At 37.9% G+C, this 19441-nt stretch overlaps 2 protein-coding genes and 1 pseudogene across 24 annotated transcripts in view; 2 read left to right on the top strand and 1 right to left on the bottom strand.

Moving 5' to 3' along the window:
* ANKRD17 (ankyrin repeat domain 17) overlaps nucleotides 1–6452 on the top strand; it is a 161735-nt gene extending 155283 nt beyond the window's left edge. For 7 of the 10 annotated variants that reach the window (XM_029235291.1, XM_029235293.1, XM_029235290.1 and 4 more), the window contains 4 exons: nucleotides 1376–1624; nucleotides 2132–2310; nucleotides 2714–2878; nucleotides 3590–6452. In XM_029235291.1, coding sequence (XP_029091124.1) covers nucleotides 1376–1624; nucleotides 2132–2310; nucleotides 2714–2878; nucleotides 3590–3649 — 653 coding nt within the window. In that variant the 3' untranslated portion in view covers nucleotides 3650–6452. The remainder of the gene's footprint in view (nucleotides 1–1375; nucleotides 1625–2131; nucleotides 2311–2713; nucleotides 2879–3589) is intronic. The other 3 variants (XM_029235292.1, XM_029235298.1, XM_029235295.1) reach the window with 3 other exon arrangements.
* A 3074-nt stretch (nucleotides 6453–9526) lies between these two features.
* The window catches only part of LOC114902613 (cytochrome c oxidase assembly protein COX18, mitochondrial), a 168617-nt gene continuing 158702 nt past the window's right edge, over nucleotides 9527–19441 (top strand). For 13 of the 14 annotated variants that reach the window (XM_029234975.1, XM_029234973.1, XM_029234974.1 and 10 more), the window contains exons 1-5: nucleotides 9527–9978; nucleotides 10577–10677; nucleotides 12746–12909; nucleotides 13811–13935; nucleotides 15530–15637. In XM_029234975.1, coding sequence (XP_029090808.1) covers nucleotides 9559–9978; nucleotides 10577–10677; nucleotides 12746–12909; nucleotides 13811–13935; nucleotides 15530–15637 — 918 coding nt within the window. In that variant the 5' untranslated portion in view covers nucleotides 9527–9558. The remainder of the gene's footprint in view (nucleotides 9979–10576; nucleotides 10678–12745; nucleotides 12910–13810; nucleotides 13936–15529; nucleotides 15638–19441) is intronic. The other variant, XM_029234981.1, reaches the window with a different exon arrangement.
* LOC114903011 lies at nucleotides 15648–18699 on the bottom strand (annotated as a pseudogene).

Genomic DNA, 19441 nt, shown 5'->3' on the forward strand with positions numbered 1-19441 from the left:
CTTTTGGATAGATACATACACACAAACACACATTCCCACGCACATACATATAGAAAACTTAAATGCAAACATAAATGAAAAAATATTAAATGACTATCACTAGGGCATAGAGTCAGTTATGAATAAGTTGTATCTATGCAGGTAACTCTTTTGACTTTTTTAAAATTTATTTATTTATTTATTTTTGGCTACGTTGGGTCTTCGTTGCTGCACACAGGCTTTCTCTAGTTGTGGCTAGCGGGGGCTAGCTACTCTGGTTGCGGTGCACAGGCTTCTCATTGCAGTGGATTCTCTTGTTGCAGAGCACAGGCTCTAGGCTCATGGGCTTCAGTGGTTGTGGCACGCGGGCTCAGTACTTGTGGCTCGTGGGCTCTAGAGCACAGGCTTCAGTAGTTGTGGCGCATGGGCTAGTTGCTCCGTGGCATGTGGGATCTTCCAAGACCAAGGCTCTAACCCGTGTCTCCTGCACTGGCAGGCGCATTCTTAACCACTGTGCCACCAGGGAAGCCCAACTGTTTTGACTTTTAAGCTTCAAGCTCCTCCACAATTCAGACTCTATTTAAATTTGAATGTGCTTGAGATTTGAACTTTTCATAAGAAATACAGTTTTGGTTATTTTTGTTTATCCTTCTTCTCTGTAGTGTGTAAAGAGATTAAATCACTAATGAATGCTCCCAAATTGCCTATATTAAGAACTAGCTTTGTTTTGATAAGTAGAGCTTAAACCGCCATTTCTTAAAGTGTTCTGTGGAATACCCACAAGACAGAATGAAACAGTTGGGTTATGAAGCATAGCCTTCTGTTGGTATTTTATCAGCATATGAAAGTTCTGTGAAGTCCTGATTTAAAGAAACTTATTTTTTTCTTAAGCTTGATCTTCCAAATTTGTTAGATACCTGAATATCTTTGTTTTTTCATCATAACATACCAAGGGACAAATGTTCCCAAGGAAAATAGTTTGAGAATTGCCAATATAGGCAGTGGTTTTCCCCACCTCCATTTTGTTGTTGTCATTGTTTATTTTTTTAATTTAAACATTGTCTTCTCATTGCTCTGGTGTTCTATTTTACCCACTGTCAAGGGTAAATTTATTTAAATATTAATTAGTGTGTAGTTGCAGCATTCACACCTTCACATTCTACTATCATGAAACTAAATGGGAAAATTGTGAGCCGAATTAAAAACTGACTGCAGAGTCATAGAACTTTAACCAAATTTTAATATACATAATTTATTATCTAAGCATTATACTCAAATTTCATTTTTTCCTCAAAGAATGCATATTTAAGATATCTTCAGAATTTAAGATTCTGTTTTACAAAAGTACAGGCTGTATAGTTGACATGTATATTATTTGAAAATATCTTTTCTCTAGATTCTCCTGCACAGTCGGTATCCTCCGGAGTTCGTGCACCTTCTCCTGCCCCATCATCAGTACCTTTAGGGTCAGAAAAGCCCAGCAACGTCTCTCAGGATAGAAAAGTTCCAGTCCCTATTGGGACGGAACGTTCTGCACGTATCAGGCAAACTGGAACTTCAGCTCCATCTGTTATTGGGAGTAATTTGTCCACATCAGTAGGGCATAGTGGCATCTGGTCCTTTGAAGGGATTGGTGGCAATCAAGGTATGATATGCTATTCTGCTTACTGGAAAGTAAGTTTATGCATTTAACTAAAATATTGTAAGCAGTATTTAATTATCATAGGCATTCTTTAAAAATCTGTATTCATGTCTTTTTGTTTTGACTAATCAATTTATTTAAGAGTTTGAAACATTTTTTTGTTCCCATGTGAGCTCTTACTGAATTTATCATTGCTTTCTGAAGATAGTTTAATGCAAGCATATTATTTTCTTCATATTAAGGAAATATTAATATTTCTTTTGGGTCTCTTAAGCTTTTATCTTAGCTTTTTTTGTTTTGTAACACAAAGTGTTTATGTTACTTTGTTAGGCTATTATGTCACTACCTGCAAACATGGAAATACTGTGATAAACATATAAAAGTAGGTCATTATTCTGAAGGAATTCACAATTCAATATGGAAAATATTCAAAATATATAAATTTTTTTTGCTGCTTTCTGATTTTAAATATCACCAATTATTTTTTTCTGCCTCTTCATTTTCCCTCAGACAAAGTAGACTGGTGTAACCCTGGGATGGGAAATCCTATGATGCACAGGCCAATGTCTGATCCAGGAGTGTTTTCACAGCATCAAGCAATGGAGCGAGAGAGTACAGGAATTGTAACTCCTTCTGGTACATTCCATCAGCATGTTCCTGCAGGATACATGGACTTTCCTAAAGTTGGGGTAATGGTGACTTAAAAGCATTTTCATTATTTCGAAATGATTTTCTGATTATTAGCCTTATTTCACTTACCAGAGTATAAGCGTTTCTGAAATGATGCTGGAGCTTTGGCTTGGAATTATAGGTCAAAAGCTGGCTAAAATATAAACATTTATAAATACTGATTTTGTCCCAATTTAGAGAAATGTTTTTTGACAAAATATTTTATATACTAGGCTTATAGTATCTTCTGTTTAGTGCTAGAAGAAATCATATTATGGAAAATAATTTTTACATCACCTAGATAACTTATACTTTTCCAAAATGAGGTGAAGTTTCAAATATCAGTTTTAAGGCTATTGATTAAACTGGGAAAAGTAACCAGTGACTTGAATGTCCATAATCTTTGCTTTCTCCTCTTTTAAGGGTATGCCTTTTTCTGTGTATGGGAATGCAATGATTCCTCCAGTAGCACCTATTCCTGATGGTGCTGGAGGACCCATATTTAATGGCCCTCATGCTGCGGACCCCTCTTGGAATTCCCTGATAAAGATGGTTTCAAGCTCCACAGAAAATAATGGCCCTCAAACGGTAAGGCTGATCATTCAGTGAACTTTTATTTAGTGTTTATGAGCTGCCAAGACAAATGGGATAAAGATAAATCATTGTTGTGAGAGCGTATAGTGAATTTGAGCAGTTGAGGAAATTGAGGGAAGTTTGATGTAGCTGAAATACAGCAGAATGATATGGAAAATGGTACCAAAGGTAGTGGTTTGGGGCTAAAATTATGAAAGGCATAATTAATATATTCTGTTGGGTGGTAAGTAAAACATTTTAAGTTGCAAAGTGTTGTAATGTAATCTTATGTATCAGAATTTACTAGTGGTGTGAAAAAGGCCATCTAGAGGTTATTTATTAAAAGTATTATAAATGTCAAAACAGTATATAACTGTGAAAATGCACAGAAATGGTTGTATATTTTAGCTTATTATGGTATATGTTTAATACCTGATTCATTTTCCTTCCACAGTCATCAGCCTGTATGTACTCACATAATGGTTTTTAAAAAACGATGATAATTCAGATCCTGTTTGAGGGATAAGAGGAGAGGCAGGAAAACAACAGATAAAAGTGGTTTATCACTGCTTTTCTTCATTGTTTCCCAGCATGTTGCAAACTGATTGAGACTTAGCTATTTTAGTTCATAAATATTAGGAGCACTTCCTTAGTGTTGAAGAGTTTTGTTTTAATCAAATATACGTTCAATACATATTTAATAAAATGTGTGCTCTGTATTCATAGGTGTGGACTGGACCCTGGGCACCTCACATGAACAGTGTGCATATGAACCAGCTTGGCTGATGAGGATCAGCTTGTTAGCCTGCAGATTCCTTTTCATTCAGAGGAAATCACAAGTGGCCGAAAAAAAATTTATGCTCCCAAATCATTCTACTGATGTGCTTGACTGAAGTGTGTAGGCTTTTTGCAGAAGAACTTACTAACTGACCTACTTTCTGTGAACATTTGTGACTGCCCATTCCCCATCATCATCTGTTTTACCTTAGTTAGCATTTTTCTTATCATTTTTCTTTTTTTCTTTCCCTCTTCCCCTTTGGACATAACTTTCTGTTGAAGCTGTTCTTTGGCTGGTTGGTTTTAGTACTGTAAACTGCTTCTGAGCAAACACGGAAATTTAGCAAAATTATGTAAACTTGATCCTGAAGTTTTAGAATGGCAAATAAATGTACAATTGTTTACATAACAGAAAAGGCTAAGCAGAAAGTAAATTTCAATATGTCAGTATAGAGGCTCTACTTTATGTAGACTTAAATTAATGTGAGATATGTACCTTCATATTCAGAAATCTGGATGTTTCCTTCATACATTAAACTATTAATAAGTACAACTTTTTTGCTTGTGTAATTTAAGTATAAAGTAAAACAATGGGCATTATCAGTGAATGCTTCCCGACGTTGGCTTTTAAAATACCCATGCTTCTCTCTTTTGAGTTTGTTTGCAGCAAGGCACATATAGAATAAGAAATTTATCACTTTTTCATGTCTCTTTATTACCTTGTCACACTTTTAAAACTAATACACACTTCTCTCTTCATTCTTTTTTTCTCTCTTCACCCTTACCACTAATACCGGTAAAATTTTCTTGCTGATAGTGAAATAATTCTGTAAAGATTTTTACTCTAATGGCTGCTACGAAGAGGTGGAGAATCTTCATCATCACTTGTCGTTTCTTCTAACCATAAAACATACAGTCTTTTTGAGAATTTAAAAAGCCACCACTGGTTCCCAGTCAGCATATATAAGCCCTTAATATACTGTTTATTATTAAACAATTCAATGTACTATTTTATATTGGATAATATTGATTCTTAACATTGGCTTTCTGGTCACCAGGAGTCAACATAAAAATTCCAATTTTCAGTAATTTAGTGGAAGGTGTTTGGTTTTTTGGGTTTTTTTTTTTCAATTTTAAAGGCTTCTTAATCTCTACACTTGTATATTAAAAGTGAAAGGGATCAACAGCTAACTTGGGGCAAGTAATAAAATACATTTTGCATTTTTCATTAAGACAATTTATGGTAGACATGAATACACAGGTTACAAAATGAAGTCTCCATTTAACCTGTTTATATAAGACACAGGGCCACACTAAACTACTCAGTGGAATTTATCTATTCAGTTCACTTTGAACAATAAACAGTAACATATCCAAGAAGAATATGTGTCCTACCGTCTCATGTGGAAAAATAAATTATATGGTTGAAATGTAAAAGAAAGTAAGCATAAAAGTAAAGTGATGTATATATCAATCTGTCTTTTTTTAAAAAAAATTAGACCTAAATTCCTCACTGTTGAAACATAAACATTAACGAAGATTCAGATAGATAACCCACAGTTAACAATATTAATATGGCTCCTTGGCTGTTCAAGTAAATGAAATGATTTCTTTATTCTGGTAGCCTGAGTAAAGAGTTAAAAAGAGGATTTCTCAAACATATCCAGAAGTTTGTAAACAACACATTTATATCTTTTATTTTAGGAGGTGGTCTTAAAATATATAAATTTGTTTTCCTACCTGTCCTTGATTGATATGACCAAATTTAAAGGAAAAGCTAAATGAAAACCTACAAATAAATATACTTATGACATAAAATTATTGCACTTTACTAAGAAAGGGGTATAATGCTATTTAACAGAGTATTTTATGTATGACTTTTGCCACCATCCTATAATTTTTTGCTTGATTTCTTTGCTGTGTTTACTAGAGTTTATTTTCTAATTAAAATAATCTTGCTAGATAACAGATACTAGCCAGTATTTATCAAAACACATGACTTGTGTTGACTCACAAAAGTGAATTTCTTAAGATAGGGTGTCTTACTAAAAAAGAAAAGGAAAAAAAACCCTATATATATATTTTTTACTTTAAAGCTACAGGACAAGGGAGTATTGATTGGAATGTTCCTTATTTAGTTTTGGGGATCAGGCTTGTTAAATACAATACCATGGTTTTAGAAGTCTGTAGTAGGAACATTTTTCAAATACATTTTTTATATTTCAGATGTAATGCAGTGCACTTTTATTTGAACAATAAAAAACATAATCTTTTGAGACCATGCAGGTCTTTTTTTTCCCCCTTTTTGAAAGTAATGTGGTATGTGTAATTGCAGACTATGTAAGGTATTTCTTTTATTCTTTTAAGAAGCAGCTTAACTCTTGGACATAACGGTTAGGTTAGTTCACACCTTAAATCCCAAAATAGTTAATATCCCAATTATTGTGTAATCTGTTTATACCAACCATTCCATTTTAGAGATAATTTTGTTTACTTGTGCCAAGAGAATCCCCATTTCATGCCTTTTCAACATATATTTCAACATATACCAATATATTCAAAAAAAGTAATTTTAGTATTCATGTGAAAGATATTTTCCCCTTCTGTTCCCTGTTACTGTAAAGTTAAATCATTTTATTTTATTAATAATTGAAAATTACTTTTTTTTGGTAATTACTATACTTACCTTACAGTCATTTTTCTTCTCAGGAAAAAGGAGGAGGTAAATAGTTCACTAACTGTTCCTGTCTTGTTTTTCATGAAAATATTATTCCATTTTTCTTTTGATTCAAATGACCTAATACACATTTCATAAAAATTATTTTGCACAATAGTTTGCACAATAGTGAATACGTTATTCACTTTAGTTTTAAAACAATACAAAGTGTTAGATTAAACTGGAAATCTCGCATTAGAGAACAGAACATTTAAAGAATGACGAAACTTTCAAATAACAAATTTTTAAATCAGGATTATTTCAAAATGATTAAAATATCAAAGGAAAACCATTACACTGTTTTTCATTACTAATACGGAGATTCAGTATTCCAGTACTCAATGTATTTTTACTTTAGATAAATGTATTCAGATGTCTTTTAATATTAATGTTTGGGACACTTACATTATACTTCGTAAATTCTGGATGCTCCTGAATCTCTTTGGAAATTTATATATCCTATTGATAAATGCTTAAACAAGTCACAACACTCAATTAACTGGTGTTATTGTGAATTAACTGGTGTTATTGTGAATCAACTGGGGTTAATTCCAGGTGACTGGAATTTAGGGTGAGAGCATCATTAGTGCTTTAATACTTAATCTACTGTGTTACACACCTTGATTGCAAAAATACCATCACTTACCATTTTGGGTAAGTGAATATAGAGAAAAATGTGCCACTGTAGCTTAGAAATTCTTAGAAATAAGAATTTCTTTATGTGACACTTGGAATGTAGGACTAATAGATGTGATACAAGGGGTCTCATATTAGACTTCTACCTTTAAATGAATTCACACTTTTGAAAAGTAAAAGCCAATTTTGCATGCTCAATACTTAAAAATCAATGATAAGATAATACGAGAGGATATTTTTTAATGAGAGAAAAAAGCTAATTCTACATTAGGTATCTTTGGTTTTAAAAAGTAATGTATTAAATAGGAAAAAGAGAAGAAATTAAATCTGATTCCCAGGGAACACTAACAATTCCTTGTGAAAATATCCTTTAAAGTCAAACATTTCAGAAGGCATATATGGGAAATGAGAAATGTAAATGTACATATATACAGTTTATGTATAATAGCCTACATTCATATTTTGACCTCCATTCCTATGTTCAGCACAGCAATGGATAAGAATTTCAGAAACTTTAGAAAGTAAATATATAGTCTTTGTTTTTAAGGAGTTTAAATAAAATTAAGAAAAAAGTGTGTTGTAGTAAGAATAAAAGACAGGAATAGGCTAATAATGTTGAACTTTAAAAAAATGTTTAGTATGTCCATTTGCAAAGTACATGATTTCAGTTGGTTGGTTTGCCCGATATTTGCATGGTCATTTTGTACTGTACTCTGCAACTCAAAAGATACAAGGTATCACTATGTTACCAGTACATACATATACATGAGTGCTGACACTTCTTTTGCATTGGGCTTTATAATTGACAAATACTTTTCCCAACATTCTCTACCAAGTAGACAGCCAGTTCTGATCATCCAAATTTTAAAATGTATGTTTATGTATATGAAGTTATCAAGTTAAATATTCATAAATTTTATTTACATCACAATATTCACGCTTAAAACAATGGAACATTTGTAAATGAGAATGTAATTTGTGACCCCAAAATGTAGCAGAAAGGGTGGACCTACACTGGTTGAAGAGGTCCCAGTCCCGACTCCTGATACAGCTTAACAAAAGGAAGTCTTAGGAGTTTGAGGAATAGCTTGACAAACTTTTGATTTAAATTATATGAACAGTGAATGCATAAATATGAATTTTTCACTTTAGGATCTTTATCCTTTAATCTCCTTTTCTCCTGGATATCAAAAGATCAGATTCCCTAAGCTTATGTGCCACTGTGGAAGGACCAACTCCTAATGTCATCAGTTCTCTGGGAGGAGAGGAATGCAGCAGCATAGAAGTTGCTTCTTTACTCACAATCTTTGGGCCAAGATATTTCCCTCTAAAATTCCTTTCCACTTTAAATCAGTAGTCAGTAGCAACAGGTTGCTTGTTTTAACTTGACAAACGGATAGGGAGATAGATTGATAGGTTTTTACCTTTAAAAAGGAAATTCTATGTATAACATATATTGGGATGTGTGTGTTAACATTCAAAAATTCATGCATGGATTTATCAGCCAATTTGAAGGAAGATGACTTCCAGAATCCAGAGGAAAGGGTATATCTGGTACCCTTGGGTAGGTGCATAATGAAGCAAGAACAGTAGCTTCAGTTTGACATTACCCCAACATTGGTTGGAGCCTTCGTTTTAATCAACGTTTTATTCCTCACAACACAATTTGGCCTCTAGGTGTAGGGGTGACCCTTCTTTTAGGAAACTCCTTCATGTTATTCCCGTGTTTGCTTTTGCCAGGAGCAAAAAACCCAAAATTAGTCCATATACATTTAGCCTATTCCTTTTAACCAGAAGACACCTAATGTTGCTGTTCAGGCTCTTGAAAGCTTATATAGGATATATGTTAAGCCCCAGTAAAGAATTCACCGCGCTGCCAGTGATAATTCCCCTTAACTCAGGAGATGGTACTTTACCCTTAAGGTGTTTTGCTGCTCTTTATGATGAAAGAAAACACTTAAGTTGGGTCTGAAAATGTCTATTATGACAGATGAGCCAATTAAACATACCACAGACTAAACTATGCCTAGTGCATAAAGGTTGTTGATTAAAACAATCCAGAAACACACGCCTGTCTCCAAACTGGCATTTCAGCAACATGTTGACTCCTGGGTAGTATAATCTATCTCAATCTCTAGCGGAAGCAATTGGGGCGCACAAAAAGACGTGGGGGACTACCTCCTGATCACATAAGGTAAAACTTAAACCGTGACCCGATTAGTTTAAGTGAAAAAGAACGGAAAGGCACAACCCGAACACCAACTTTACAAGGTGAGCTCTTCCCAGAAAACACCTCTCCCGGCCCAGGGCAGCAAGCCCCGCCCCGGGCAGCAAGCCCCGCCTCCGACTCTGCAATTCCGGTCGAGCCTCTGAGGAGCTCCACCGCAGCACCGCGGAAGTTTCGTGTGTGCGCAGTAGGCTTGATTAGTGCCGCGTGGGAAAGGCGGGACTTCCTTACGTCTTGCGTCATCTCTAGTGCGACGCAATACGTCACTGGTGTGGCTGGGAAAGTCAATTATGGCTGCCGGCGGACTCCCGCCATCTTTACGCCCGGGGTCGCCGGCGCATGCGCGTAGCGGCCTCGGTGAGCGGTACGCGCAGCTCTCCCGTGTCGTCAGCGTGTTGGATACAGTCGTGTGCAGAGATGCTGGGCCGGCTGAGCGTTAGGTGGTTGCAGCCGCGGCCTGCCCTGCAGCTCCGGGGCTTGGGCCCACCGGTCGTACCGGCCCCCACCGGCGGCGCCAAGCCCTCCGCTCTGCCATTGTGGGCGGTGGCATCAGTCTCTGCAGTTGGCCCGAGCGGCGCGGGTGGCTGGTATGAAGCCCTGGCTACGTCGGCGCCGGTGCAGGGCGCCGAGGACGTACTGCTGTTTGCGCACACCGCCTCGGGCCTGCCCTGGTGGGGCAGCATTCTTCTCACCACCGTGGCCCTGCGCGGCGCTGTCACGCTGCCCCTGGCCGCCTACCAGCACTACATCCTGGCCAAGGTGAGGGGCGCCGAGCCGCGCATGGACGCGCTTCCGTGGTGAGGACTGGTCGACGTCTACCCGGGGCTTAAGGTCCCCAGGTACCCGCGGAGTGCTTAGTGTTAGTCATCAGTACCAGTAAGGCAGTGAGCTACTTTACAAAAAGGAATTAACACAGGGCAGAAGTAAATGCAAGTTTTGGTGGCTCTGTGACTGCCACAGAGTATATTAAAGATTCTTAATAGACTTCTGTTTCCTCAGTTGACATTACTGGGAAATCCAGGAATTGAAACATTAAAGTGCAGAGTGTAGTTCTTATATAATCCTTATAATAACCCTGTGAAGTAGGTGTTGATATACATTTTATATATGAGAGAACAGGACTTTAGAGGTTAAATAATTTGTCCAAGATCATACTGATGTACAAGCTGGAGTTTGAATTTGGTTGCAACTGAGGAAATCTTAAGTTAACATTCCTATACGCAGACTTAGGGTTTCTTGACATGACCAGTAAACCACATTTTTAAATGAGCTGAGGGAATAGAGAGTGAAATTATGAATGGTTATGAATAAAGATCTTTTATGTTCTCATAACAAAGCCTACTTTTTCTTTAGCTAGGTGGAAAATTTGCAGCCAGAAATAAAAAGCATTGCAAGGCACCTTAACCAAGACGTTGCAGTTCGTGCAAATCAGTTGGGGTGGTCCAAAAGAGCTGCCAGGTAAGCTAATTCTGTGCATATAACACCATGAAAATATATATACATATATATAATGTATAAGTGATTTTTATTATGGATTTTGGTATTCTGTAGCTTCAGCAGCAAAGTAGTTCTTTTTTCTCTTTAATATTTTAATAAGTTTATGTGGCATGGTAGTTTTATATACTGGACCAGAAGCAAAAAAAATAGGGAAACAAGAAGAGAGAGTTCCTTGTCCTTAAGGGACTTCAGGCTACTGAAAAAGACAGACATGTAATCAAATAATGACTGAACTAAGTACTGTACAAAAGATTATGTACAAGGAGTTGGGTCATCACGGAAAGTCAGGAAAGGCTTCACAGGATGAAGATACTGTGACAGTTGTTGGGATTTTTGTCAACAAATGATACAGGTTATTTACAAACTTGACCTTTTGACAACATACAGCAGGTAGCAGCCCAAAGGAATGGGGAGGTAGAAAGTATGAATGACATGGTAAAAGCAACTGGATAGGCAAGGTGTTGTCATTCTGCTCTGGTTACCCTATGTAGTTGTCTGCCTGGGCTCTTAGAAAGCCTTTGCCCAAGGGTGCTCGACCATGGCACAGTCTATGCCTACAGTCATGCACTATGAACTAAGTCCACCTCCTTCTATCAGCCTACGCTAGTTCTGCTTAGTCAGTTTCCCAAATTCTGATCCTTACTTGACTGTGACGAAGTGTTCACCAGTTCACAGCAATGAGAAAAATAAGGGTTTTTTTAGTATGAATATGTAATATATATATATATATATATATATATATAGCTTTCCATATATTTTTATCTATATAGGTGTAAATTTGCCAACTATCTTCGGTATGAAATTGTGTCCCTCTTTATATAGAGTTAAAAAGACCTGACATTTTAAAAAAATCATTTTTACAGCTTAACGTCTTTACTTGCTAAAATAGGAAGTTGGTAAACGTATAGTTTTGAAGTTTTACTCATCAGGGAAATCTGAGGACTACAGCTCTAGGCCAGAAGAACAAATTAGTAGCTGCTCACCTGGGTTATAAATGCAGCCTAGACAAGACTGTGGCACCTTGCTTATGCAGCACTGGCAGGATGATTGTCCAGATACATCCTTAGACAGATGAGTGGCTTTCTAGGAAGACATATCTGAGGTTTCCTGCATTTTCAATGGAGCTGGGTTTTGAAGCGTGACAGGGAAGTTGTCAGGTGAACAGCCAGGAAACTGGGCAGTCCACACAGATGATATAATAACTTCCAAAGGCATGCTGATGTGGAAGTCTGATTTGTTGGATGACCCCAGTCATTCAAGGGGCCAGAATATACAGGTGTCTAAAGAAGAGTAACAGGAAATAAAGTTGGAAAAGCAGGCAGAGGCTGAATTACAAAGAGCCTGCAATGTCTCCGTATACTGTCTTAATTCAGTACATTATAATTAGATTAAATTCAGCAAACCTATTGAAAACCAACCTTGTACAAAACATGCTGTGAGAGATTTAAAGATGAAGACCCAATACCATAGTATAGAAAGTGGGACTTAACAGAAATAACTAATATGGTTAATAGAGAAACAGAGTAAGAAAGCCTTTATGAAAGAGTTGATTGAAGAGTGAAAACCATTTTGACGGGCCAAGAGCATACACAGTACAGAACCACATTGCAAGGTATATTCGGGGATCAAGTGATTGAGCTTGGCTGGAGTGGAGAGATATGAGTAAAATGGGCTTTCACCTCTAGTATTTGTGATTTAAATTGTGGTCATACCATGTTAGTAGTGAAATTTCCCTCCTCAAAGCCTGGTTTGCCAGAGATCACCAGAATCAAAGACTGTAGTCTGACAGTGTCAGATTTATCAAATTGTTAATGTAATTTGCGTACATTGTTAAAGAACTTTGAGTAAAAGGCTTTATTTGCCTTTTGTTTAGGCAGCCCTGTGGTATAGCTTACAACAACCAAAAATCCTGCATAAATCCTTTAGCCAGTAACCACAGCACGGGTGTGTTTGTGCTGTGGGGATGAAACACTGCTAGTAGTCAAATGACATTTTCTCCTTTCCCTTTTTCCCTCTTCCCTGAAACTAGGCTCACTTATCTAAAGACTATGCGGAGGCTTGTTTCAGAGCTGTATGTTCGGGATAACTGCCACCCTTTCAAAGCCACTGTGTTGGTCTGGATTCAGCTTCCAATGTGGATATTCGTGTCTGTTGCTCTCCGGAATTTTAGCACAGGGGCAACACATTCAGAAGGTAGTTATTATTGAAGTCTGTTTCCCCCAAATAAGTTTTCTAACATTGTCTTTGTACTCTTTTTTTTTTTTTTTTGCGGTACACGGGCCTCTCACTGTTGGGGCCTCTCCCCTTGCGGAGCACAGGCTCCAGACGCGCAGGCTCAGTGGCCATGGCTCACGGGCCCAGCTGCTCTGTGGCATGTGAGATCTTCCTGGACCAGGGCACGAACCCGCGTCCCCTGCATCGGCAGGCAGACTCTCAACCACTGCGCCACCAGGGAAGCCCTGTCTTTGTACTCTTAAAAAAAAAGAAAAAACCAAGCAAAAAATAAAAAACATCCATACTTCTTATAACTAGAATACACTTTTATCATCTCCCTTACAAGGGTATAGAATTTAAAATATTAAGTGTAAAGCAAACTAGCTGTGCTGAGAAAACAAATCAATCTAGGAAGGACGTCAGCTGCTTCTTGGAGGTCATGGTTATAATTCCATAATACGGTTTCCTGGCCAAGAATTTTTTCTATTAATAAATTTAAGAAGCCAGAAAAGCTTTCACAGTTATAAGTGTAAACATTAATTAAGAAAGGTTATAAACTAAAGGGCTTGTTTTTTACTTTCATTTAAAGGCATTTCTAACCAGAAAGTAATCTAAATGGACTTGAAAGAAAGTCTAATTTTTTTAATTTTTTTAATTTAAGTCTGAAAAGATTACTGCTACATATCTTTATTGTCTCTACATCTGTTTACTACAGAAAGCTTCTTGCCTCTTTCTCAGTACAGGAAGAACTAACTTATGTTGTGGAGTGAAAATAACCTGAATAAAAAGTGCAAATCTTTAGTGTGAGGAACACCTTATTGCAATTACTTCCCTCTGCTATTTTAGAAATTCTTTTGTTTTACTTATAAAAATGTTTCAGCAGGTTTTTCTGTTCAGGAGCAGTTAGCTACTGGTGGGGTCCTGTGGTTTCCTGACCTCACTGCCCTGGATTCCACTTGGATTCTGCCTGTCTCCATTGGTGTCATCAACTTATTAATAGTGGAGGTCAGTGGTTTTAAATGAGATTTGCTTGCCATTTAAATCATTGGGGTTTTTGTTGCTGTTCTGACCTCAAATGTAAACGTATTTGAGTTGGTGGTGATAGCTCTGAGCTAAAATTGAGACTCCTTAGTTTTGGTCGCTGATCAGCTGTTGATAAATTGTCTTAGGCCAGTTCCTTAACATCTCTGGAGGTCAGAATGCTCATAATTAAAATAAGAGAGCTGAATTTGAACATTTCCAAAATGTCTTTTAGCTTTAAAATTATATGATTCTAATACATACAATTTTGTGATTTGCTTTTTGGTAAAGACAACAATTAAAATGCCTAATGAATCTGGTTTTCTTCCCACAATATATTGATGTTTTGTGTATATGTTTAATATGTCAGTTTGTAGGTGGTCAGTACCTGACTGCCATTTTTAAGTTACACAACCTTAGAAAAGCCATAGAACTTCTTTATAAGATGGAGTGGAGAAACATACATATAAAATATGACCCCTATTCCATAAAGAACTGTTCTCAGACTCTGAGTAGAACATAGACTCTTTGAGCTAGAAGAAACCTTAGAAAAGACCTAACTCAGTTGAGATTTTACAGACCTCATATCCACCGCTCTCTGTTTGGGAAATCTAATACACCCCTTATTTTTTCAGACGAGAAAAGTGAGGATGATACTCTGAGGTCTTGTGTGAAGTTTTCCTGAGGAAAGACTCTATGTGTAGTCTAAGTGTGTTAGCCTAAGAGCATCTACCACAGTGCTGTTAACATGGTTGGTAATTAGTGAATATTTCTTAGAAAGAAAGAATCGATAACACAGGGTCACAGTGAATAATGTCAGTCCTCTAGTCTTTCTTTTATTCCATCTAAAGACCCAGCATGCATAAGTTTAATAAAAGCCTGTTCTTACTTAACATTCACCATGTGCCAGGCACTATTGTAAGCAATGTACATGAATTAACTCATTTAATTCTTAAAATAATCCTGTGATGTCAGTGCTACTATTATCCCCATTTTAAGGTGCAGAAGGTAAGGCACAGAAAGGTTGAGTAACTTGTGCAAGGTCACATAACCACTGAATGCAGGGCTGCCTTGTGAATCTAGGTAGTTTGAGTGTAGAATCTGTGCTCATAATCATTAAGTTATGCTGCCTCTTAAATAAGTAATTCATAAACCATAACTGCCTTTCCTAGCCTTGGTTCTTTTCTGTACTCCACGTAGCCAGATCACAAACCTTTGAGATACCTGTTAAGTTCCTTCTTTATGCCAGGTCCTGTGTTTAGGTGCTAAAAAACAAGGACAGTGATTCATACATAATACCTATCTTGAAGGGACTTCAGTTTTACAGACAATCTTTAAAAAACATTGACTTGTAAAAATTATGCTGTGATACTGTTTAGTATAGATGAATCTCTTTATTGCTGTTATTTAAAGTTCCATTTAAGAATTTTACATAAATTTATCAGTTTTATTTTAAATTTTTATTGCTTTTCATAAAATATAGGTAGAGGCCAGTCAAAAATCAGTTTGTATTTTAAAGCTTGTCTCATTTAATGTGCAGTTCAATAATCAGCATATGTTATATATTCTACCCCTTCAGATTTTTGCTCTGCAGAAAGTTGGAATGTCTCGTTTCCAGACATATATTACGTACTTTGTTCGTGCAGTATCAGTGTTGATGATTCCAATTGCAGCGACAGTACCTTCAGTGAGTAAGCACCAGTATTTCGTGAAGCATGTGCTAAATATAAATCTTCTGTTTCTAGCTTAGACTGGCTGGGATTCTGCCTCTTCTATTGAGCTTCCTCTGACTACTCAATCCCTTACTGGTTTCTGGGTTTCTGTAGTAACGAATCTACTGTCTCTATCACCAAGTGACATCTGAATATTTCTTGGGGGATTGGTTAATCTTCCTTTACGTGAATGTGTCTTAACCCTCCTATTAAACCAAACTCCTTTTCCTCTTTTTTTTTTTAATCTTGCAAAGTACCCGATGCAGTACTATGAACATAGTATTTGCTCTGTTTGATTAACTGATATATTGAATTCCTTCTGTCTTCATAGACTGGTCCAAGGAATTTTAGCACTGAAAAAAGAAACAAAACTTTGTGCTAGGTTTGTATGGGTTCATATGTAATATTGTTTAATCTCATAACAGTTTTATGAGATACATATACTTGTCCCTATTTATATGTAATTAAACTTTTATAGAAATAGAAAAAGAAATGTTATATTTGCAGTTATTTCATATTTTTAGCCTTTTGCTTCCATGGATACTTTAGTGCTAAGATGGGTAAAGCTATGTCAGGTATAGAGCTGTCTTAGCTCTGAGCCAACACATAGACCATAAAGTAGTAGCCATTTGTTGCTGGTAGTTAGAGTTATATCATTTATATAAAAGTACTTTATAGGACTTGTCTTAGGAATCTGAAATAGTATGTTTTCATCGTAAAAAATGTGAATTAAATGTTTTTTTAAGACATATTTATTCTGCATCATGATCAGACTATTACATTTAGCAATCCATAGCATGGGTGCAAACAAAAAAAGTCACAGTGAAAACCTTTGTTGGAATGCTTTACACTTTCCACAGAACAGAAACTGAAATAACCTGTTATACACTTAGTCACAAATACAGTCCTCGAGTTTTTTTGCCCATACACGTGAGTATTGTCTAAAACATGTCTTCTTTGTAGCATCTAGGCCCTGCTACCACTGTGCTTGGCTGAGTTCACAAACCTGTTGTACCCTGTAGGCTCCCTGTCACTTCTCTGGCTCTCCTCCCCTGCTAAGCTTTGTTTCCTGGCAGTAATGAAAACCTTCTGCCACTGCCATAGCTCCTGCTGCTGCTGGAACCACCACAGCCACCTCAGTTTTATCGTTTGACGAAGTATTGGCCTCCACCACCACAGAGGCGAGAACTTTTGCTTCCAAAGTTTCCTCCTTTCATCAGTCCAGAATTTGAAGATTGACTGTTGTAAATGCCAAAATCATTGTAGCTTCCGCCACCTCTGAAATTGCTTCCGTCATTACCAAATCTATTATAGCCATCCCCACTGCCACCATAGCCACCACCACCATGGCTGCCACCAAAGACATCTCAACCACTGAAGTTTCCTCCACCACCAAAGTTGTCATTCCCACCAAAACCACTGCCACGACCACCACCAAAGTTTCCAGAACCACTTCGACCTCTTTGGCTGGATGAAGCACTAGCCATCTCTTGCTGAGATAGGGCTTTCCTTACTTCACAGTTGTGGCCATTCACAGTGTGGTGTTTCTGAATGACAGTCTTGTCTATGGGGTCATGGTCACCAAAGGTTACGAAAAGCAGAGTCTCTCTTGTTGCCGCTGCCTTGGTTAGTCATGGTTTCAATCACTTCAGTTTTCCCATACTGTTCAGAATAATCTCTTAGGTGATGTTCTTCAGTGTCTTCTTTAATGCCACCAACAAAAATCTTTTTCACAGTTAAGTGGGCACCAGGTCTTTGAGAATCTTCTCTTGAGACGGCCTTCTTTGGTTCCCCAACTCTCCCATCCACCTTGTGTGGCCTTGCCTTCATGGCCGCATCCACCTCCTCCACAGTGGCATACGTGACAAACCCGAAGCCTCTGGAGCGCTTGGTGTTTGGATCCCTCGTTACCACACAATCTGTGAGCGTTCCCCTTTGCTGAAAATGGCTCCCCAGACTCTAATCGGTTGTTTCAAAGCTCAAACCTCCGATGAAGAGCTTCTGCAGATGTTCGGGCTATTTGGGAGACTCCGACTTAAACACATGATGGCAGTAGATGGGGGAGACTTCAACGACGCTTACTTGGCGGTGTCCATGGGCTCAATTAAATGTTACATGTTTTTAAGCTGTCACTTAGACATAATACCATCATTAATCCTGTGTAAAATAAGTTTCCTTGTTTCTAAAATAGACACCGTAATGTCTGTGAGAATTAATGAAATGACAAGTGTCTATTATAGTACTTTTCATGTAATAATAATAATATTATAAAATACTCTGTAAAAACAGAACAATACAAACTCACTACATTTCTAAGGAGAAATAATACCTGTTATAACTGAGGAAACCCCCAGATCAAGTGAAATAGGAGCAGTAAAGTTGTAGTGAGAGGTTGGATTCAAAGTGAGTAACAGAGATCTGAAAAACTGTCTTTTTTTTTTTTACTTATTTATTTTATCTTATTTATTTTTGTCTGTGTTGGGTCTTTGTTGCTGTGGGCGGGCTTTCTCTAGTTGCAGCGAGCGGGGGCTACTCTTCGTTGCAATGCGCAGACTTCTCATTGTGACTGCGGTGGCTTCTCTTGTTGTGGAGCATGGGCACGCCCTACAGGCGTGCGGGCTCAGTAGTTGTGGCTCGCGGGCTTAGTTGCTTCCCGGCATGTGGAATCTTCCGGGACCAGGGCTCGAACCCAGGTGCCCTGCACTGGCAGGTAGATTCTTAACCACTGCGCCACCAGGGAAGCCCTGAAAAACAGTGTCTTAAGTACCCAAAAATCCATTCTCTCAAATACAGGAAATTCTGAACTAGGTAATTCAGTGTAGAGCTGATGGAGTGTCCCTGTGAAGACTTGAGAAAGGCAGCCTGTTTCTCTCTCAGTGCTGCATCATCCACAGCCTGTAATGGTCTTGAAGGCCGCAGGACAGTCACGATGCCACTGGAGCTTGTTACCTTGCGAGAATAGTAAAAAGGTTCCTCAAGCACGGTCAGCCCCTTTCAGGACCCTGGCCAGGTGCCCCACCAAACACTGAGCTTCCATCTTAAATATGTGGCTGTACCTAACTGCAGAAGAGGTTGGGAAGGATAGTCTTCTTTTTCTTTTTTTTAGGTGGCAGTATACCCTGCTGAAAATTAGTATTTTTCTTACTAAGAAAGAAGAATGATACTTAGTAGGCAGTTTTTAGTCTGACGTAGTTGAGGCTCAGGATACTGTTCGCTTCATGGATAAGTTTGATGATGGTGGTAGTTAATATTTATTCAACATTAACATTGTACCAGGCCCTTTTTAAAATCATTTACATATATTAGTATACATATTTCTCCCAACAGTGCACTGAAGTAGGAGCTATTATAATCTCTACTGCTGAGGAAACTGAGGCACAGAGAGGTTAAGTAACTCATCGAGGTTACTCATCTTTTAAGTGACAGTCTAACACACATCCAGGCAGTTTGGCTCTTACTCTTAACTACTGTGCTAACCTGCCTTTAAGGACGTATTGCTTACTGCCCTTAAAAACTTGCTCTGGGGCTTCCCTGATGGCGCAGTGGTTGAGAGTTCGCCTGCCGATGCAGGGGACACGGGTTCGTGCCCCGGTCCGGGAAGATCCCACATGCCGCGGAGCGGCTGGGTCCGCAAGCCATGGCCGCTGAGCCTGCGCATCCGGAGCCTGTGCTCCACAACGGGAGAGGCCACAACAGTGAGAGGCCCGCGTACCGCAAAAAAAAAAAAAAAAAAAAACTTGCTCTGGAACAAATGCAAGTGCTTAATATGGGCGACATAC

Source organism: Monodon monoceros, unplaced genomic scaffold (assembly GCF_005190385.1).
Source record: "Monodon monoceros isolate NGI ecotype Baffin Bay Population unplaced genomic scaffold, NGI_Narwhal_1 Super_Scaffold_20, whole genome shotgun sequence".
Taxonomy (NCBI): domain Eukaryota; kingdom Metazoa; phylum Chordata; class Mammalia; order Artiodactyla; family Monodontidae; genus Monodon; species Monodon monoceros.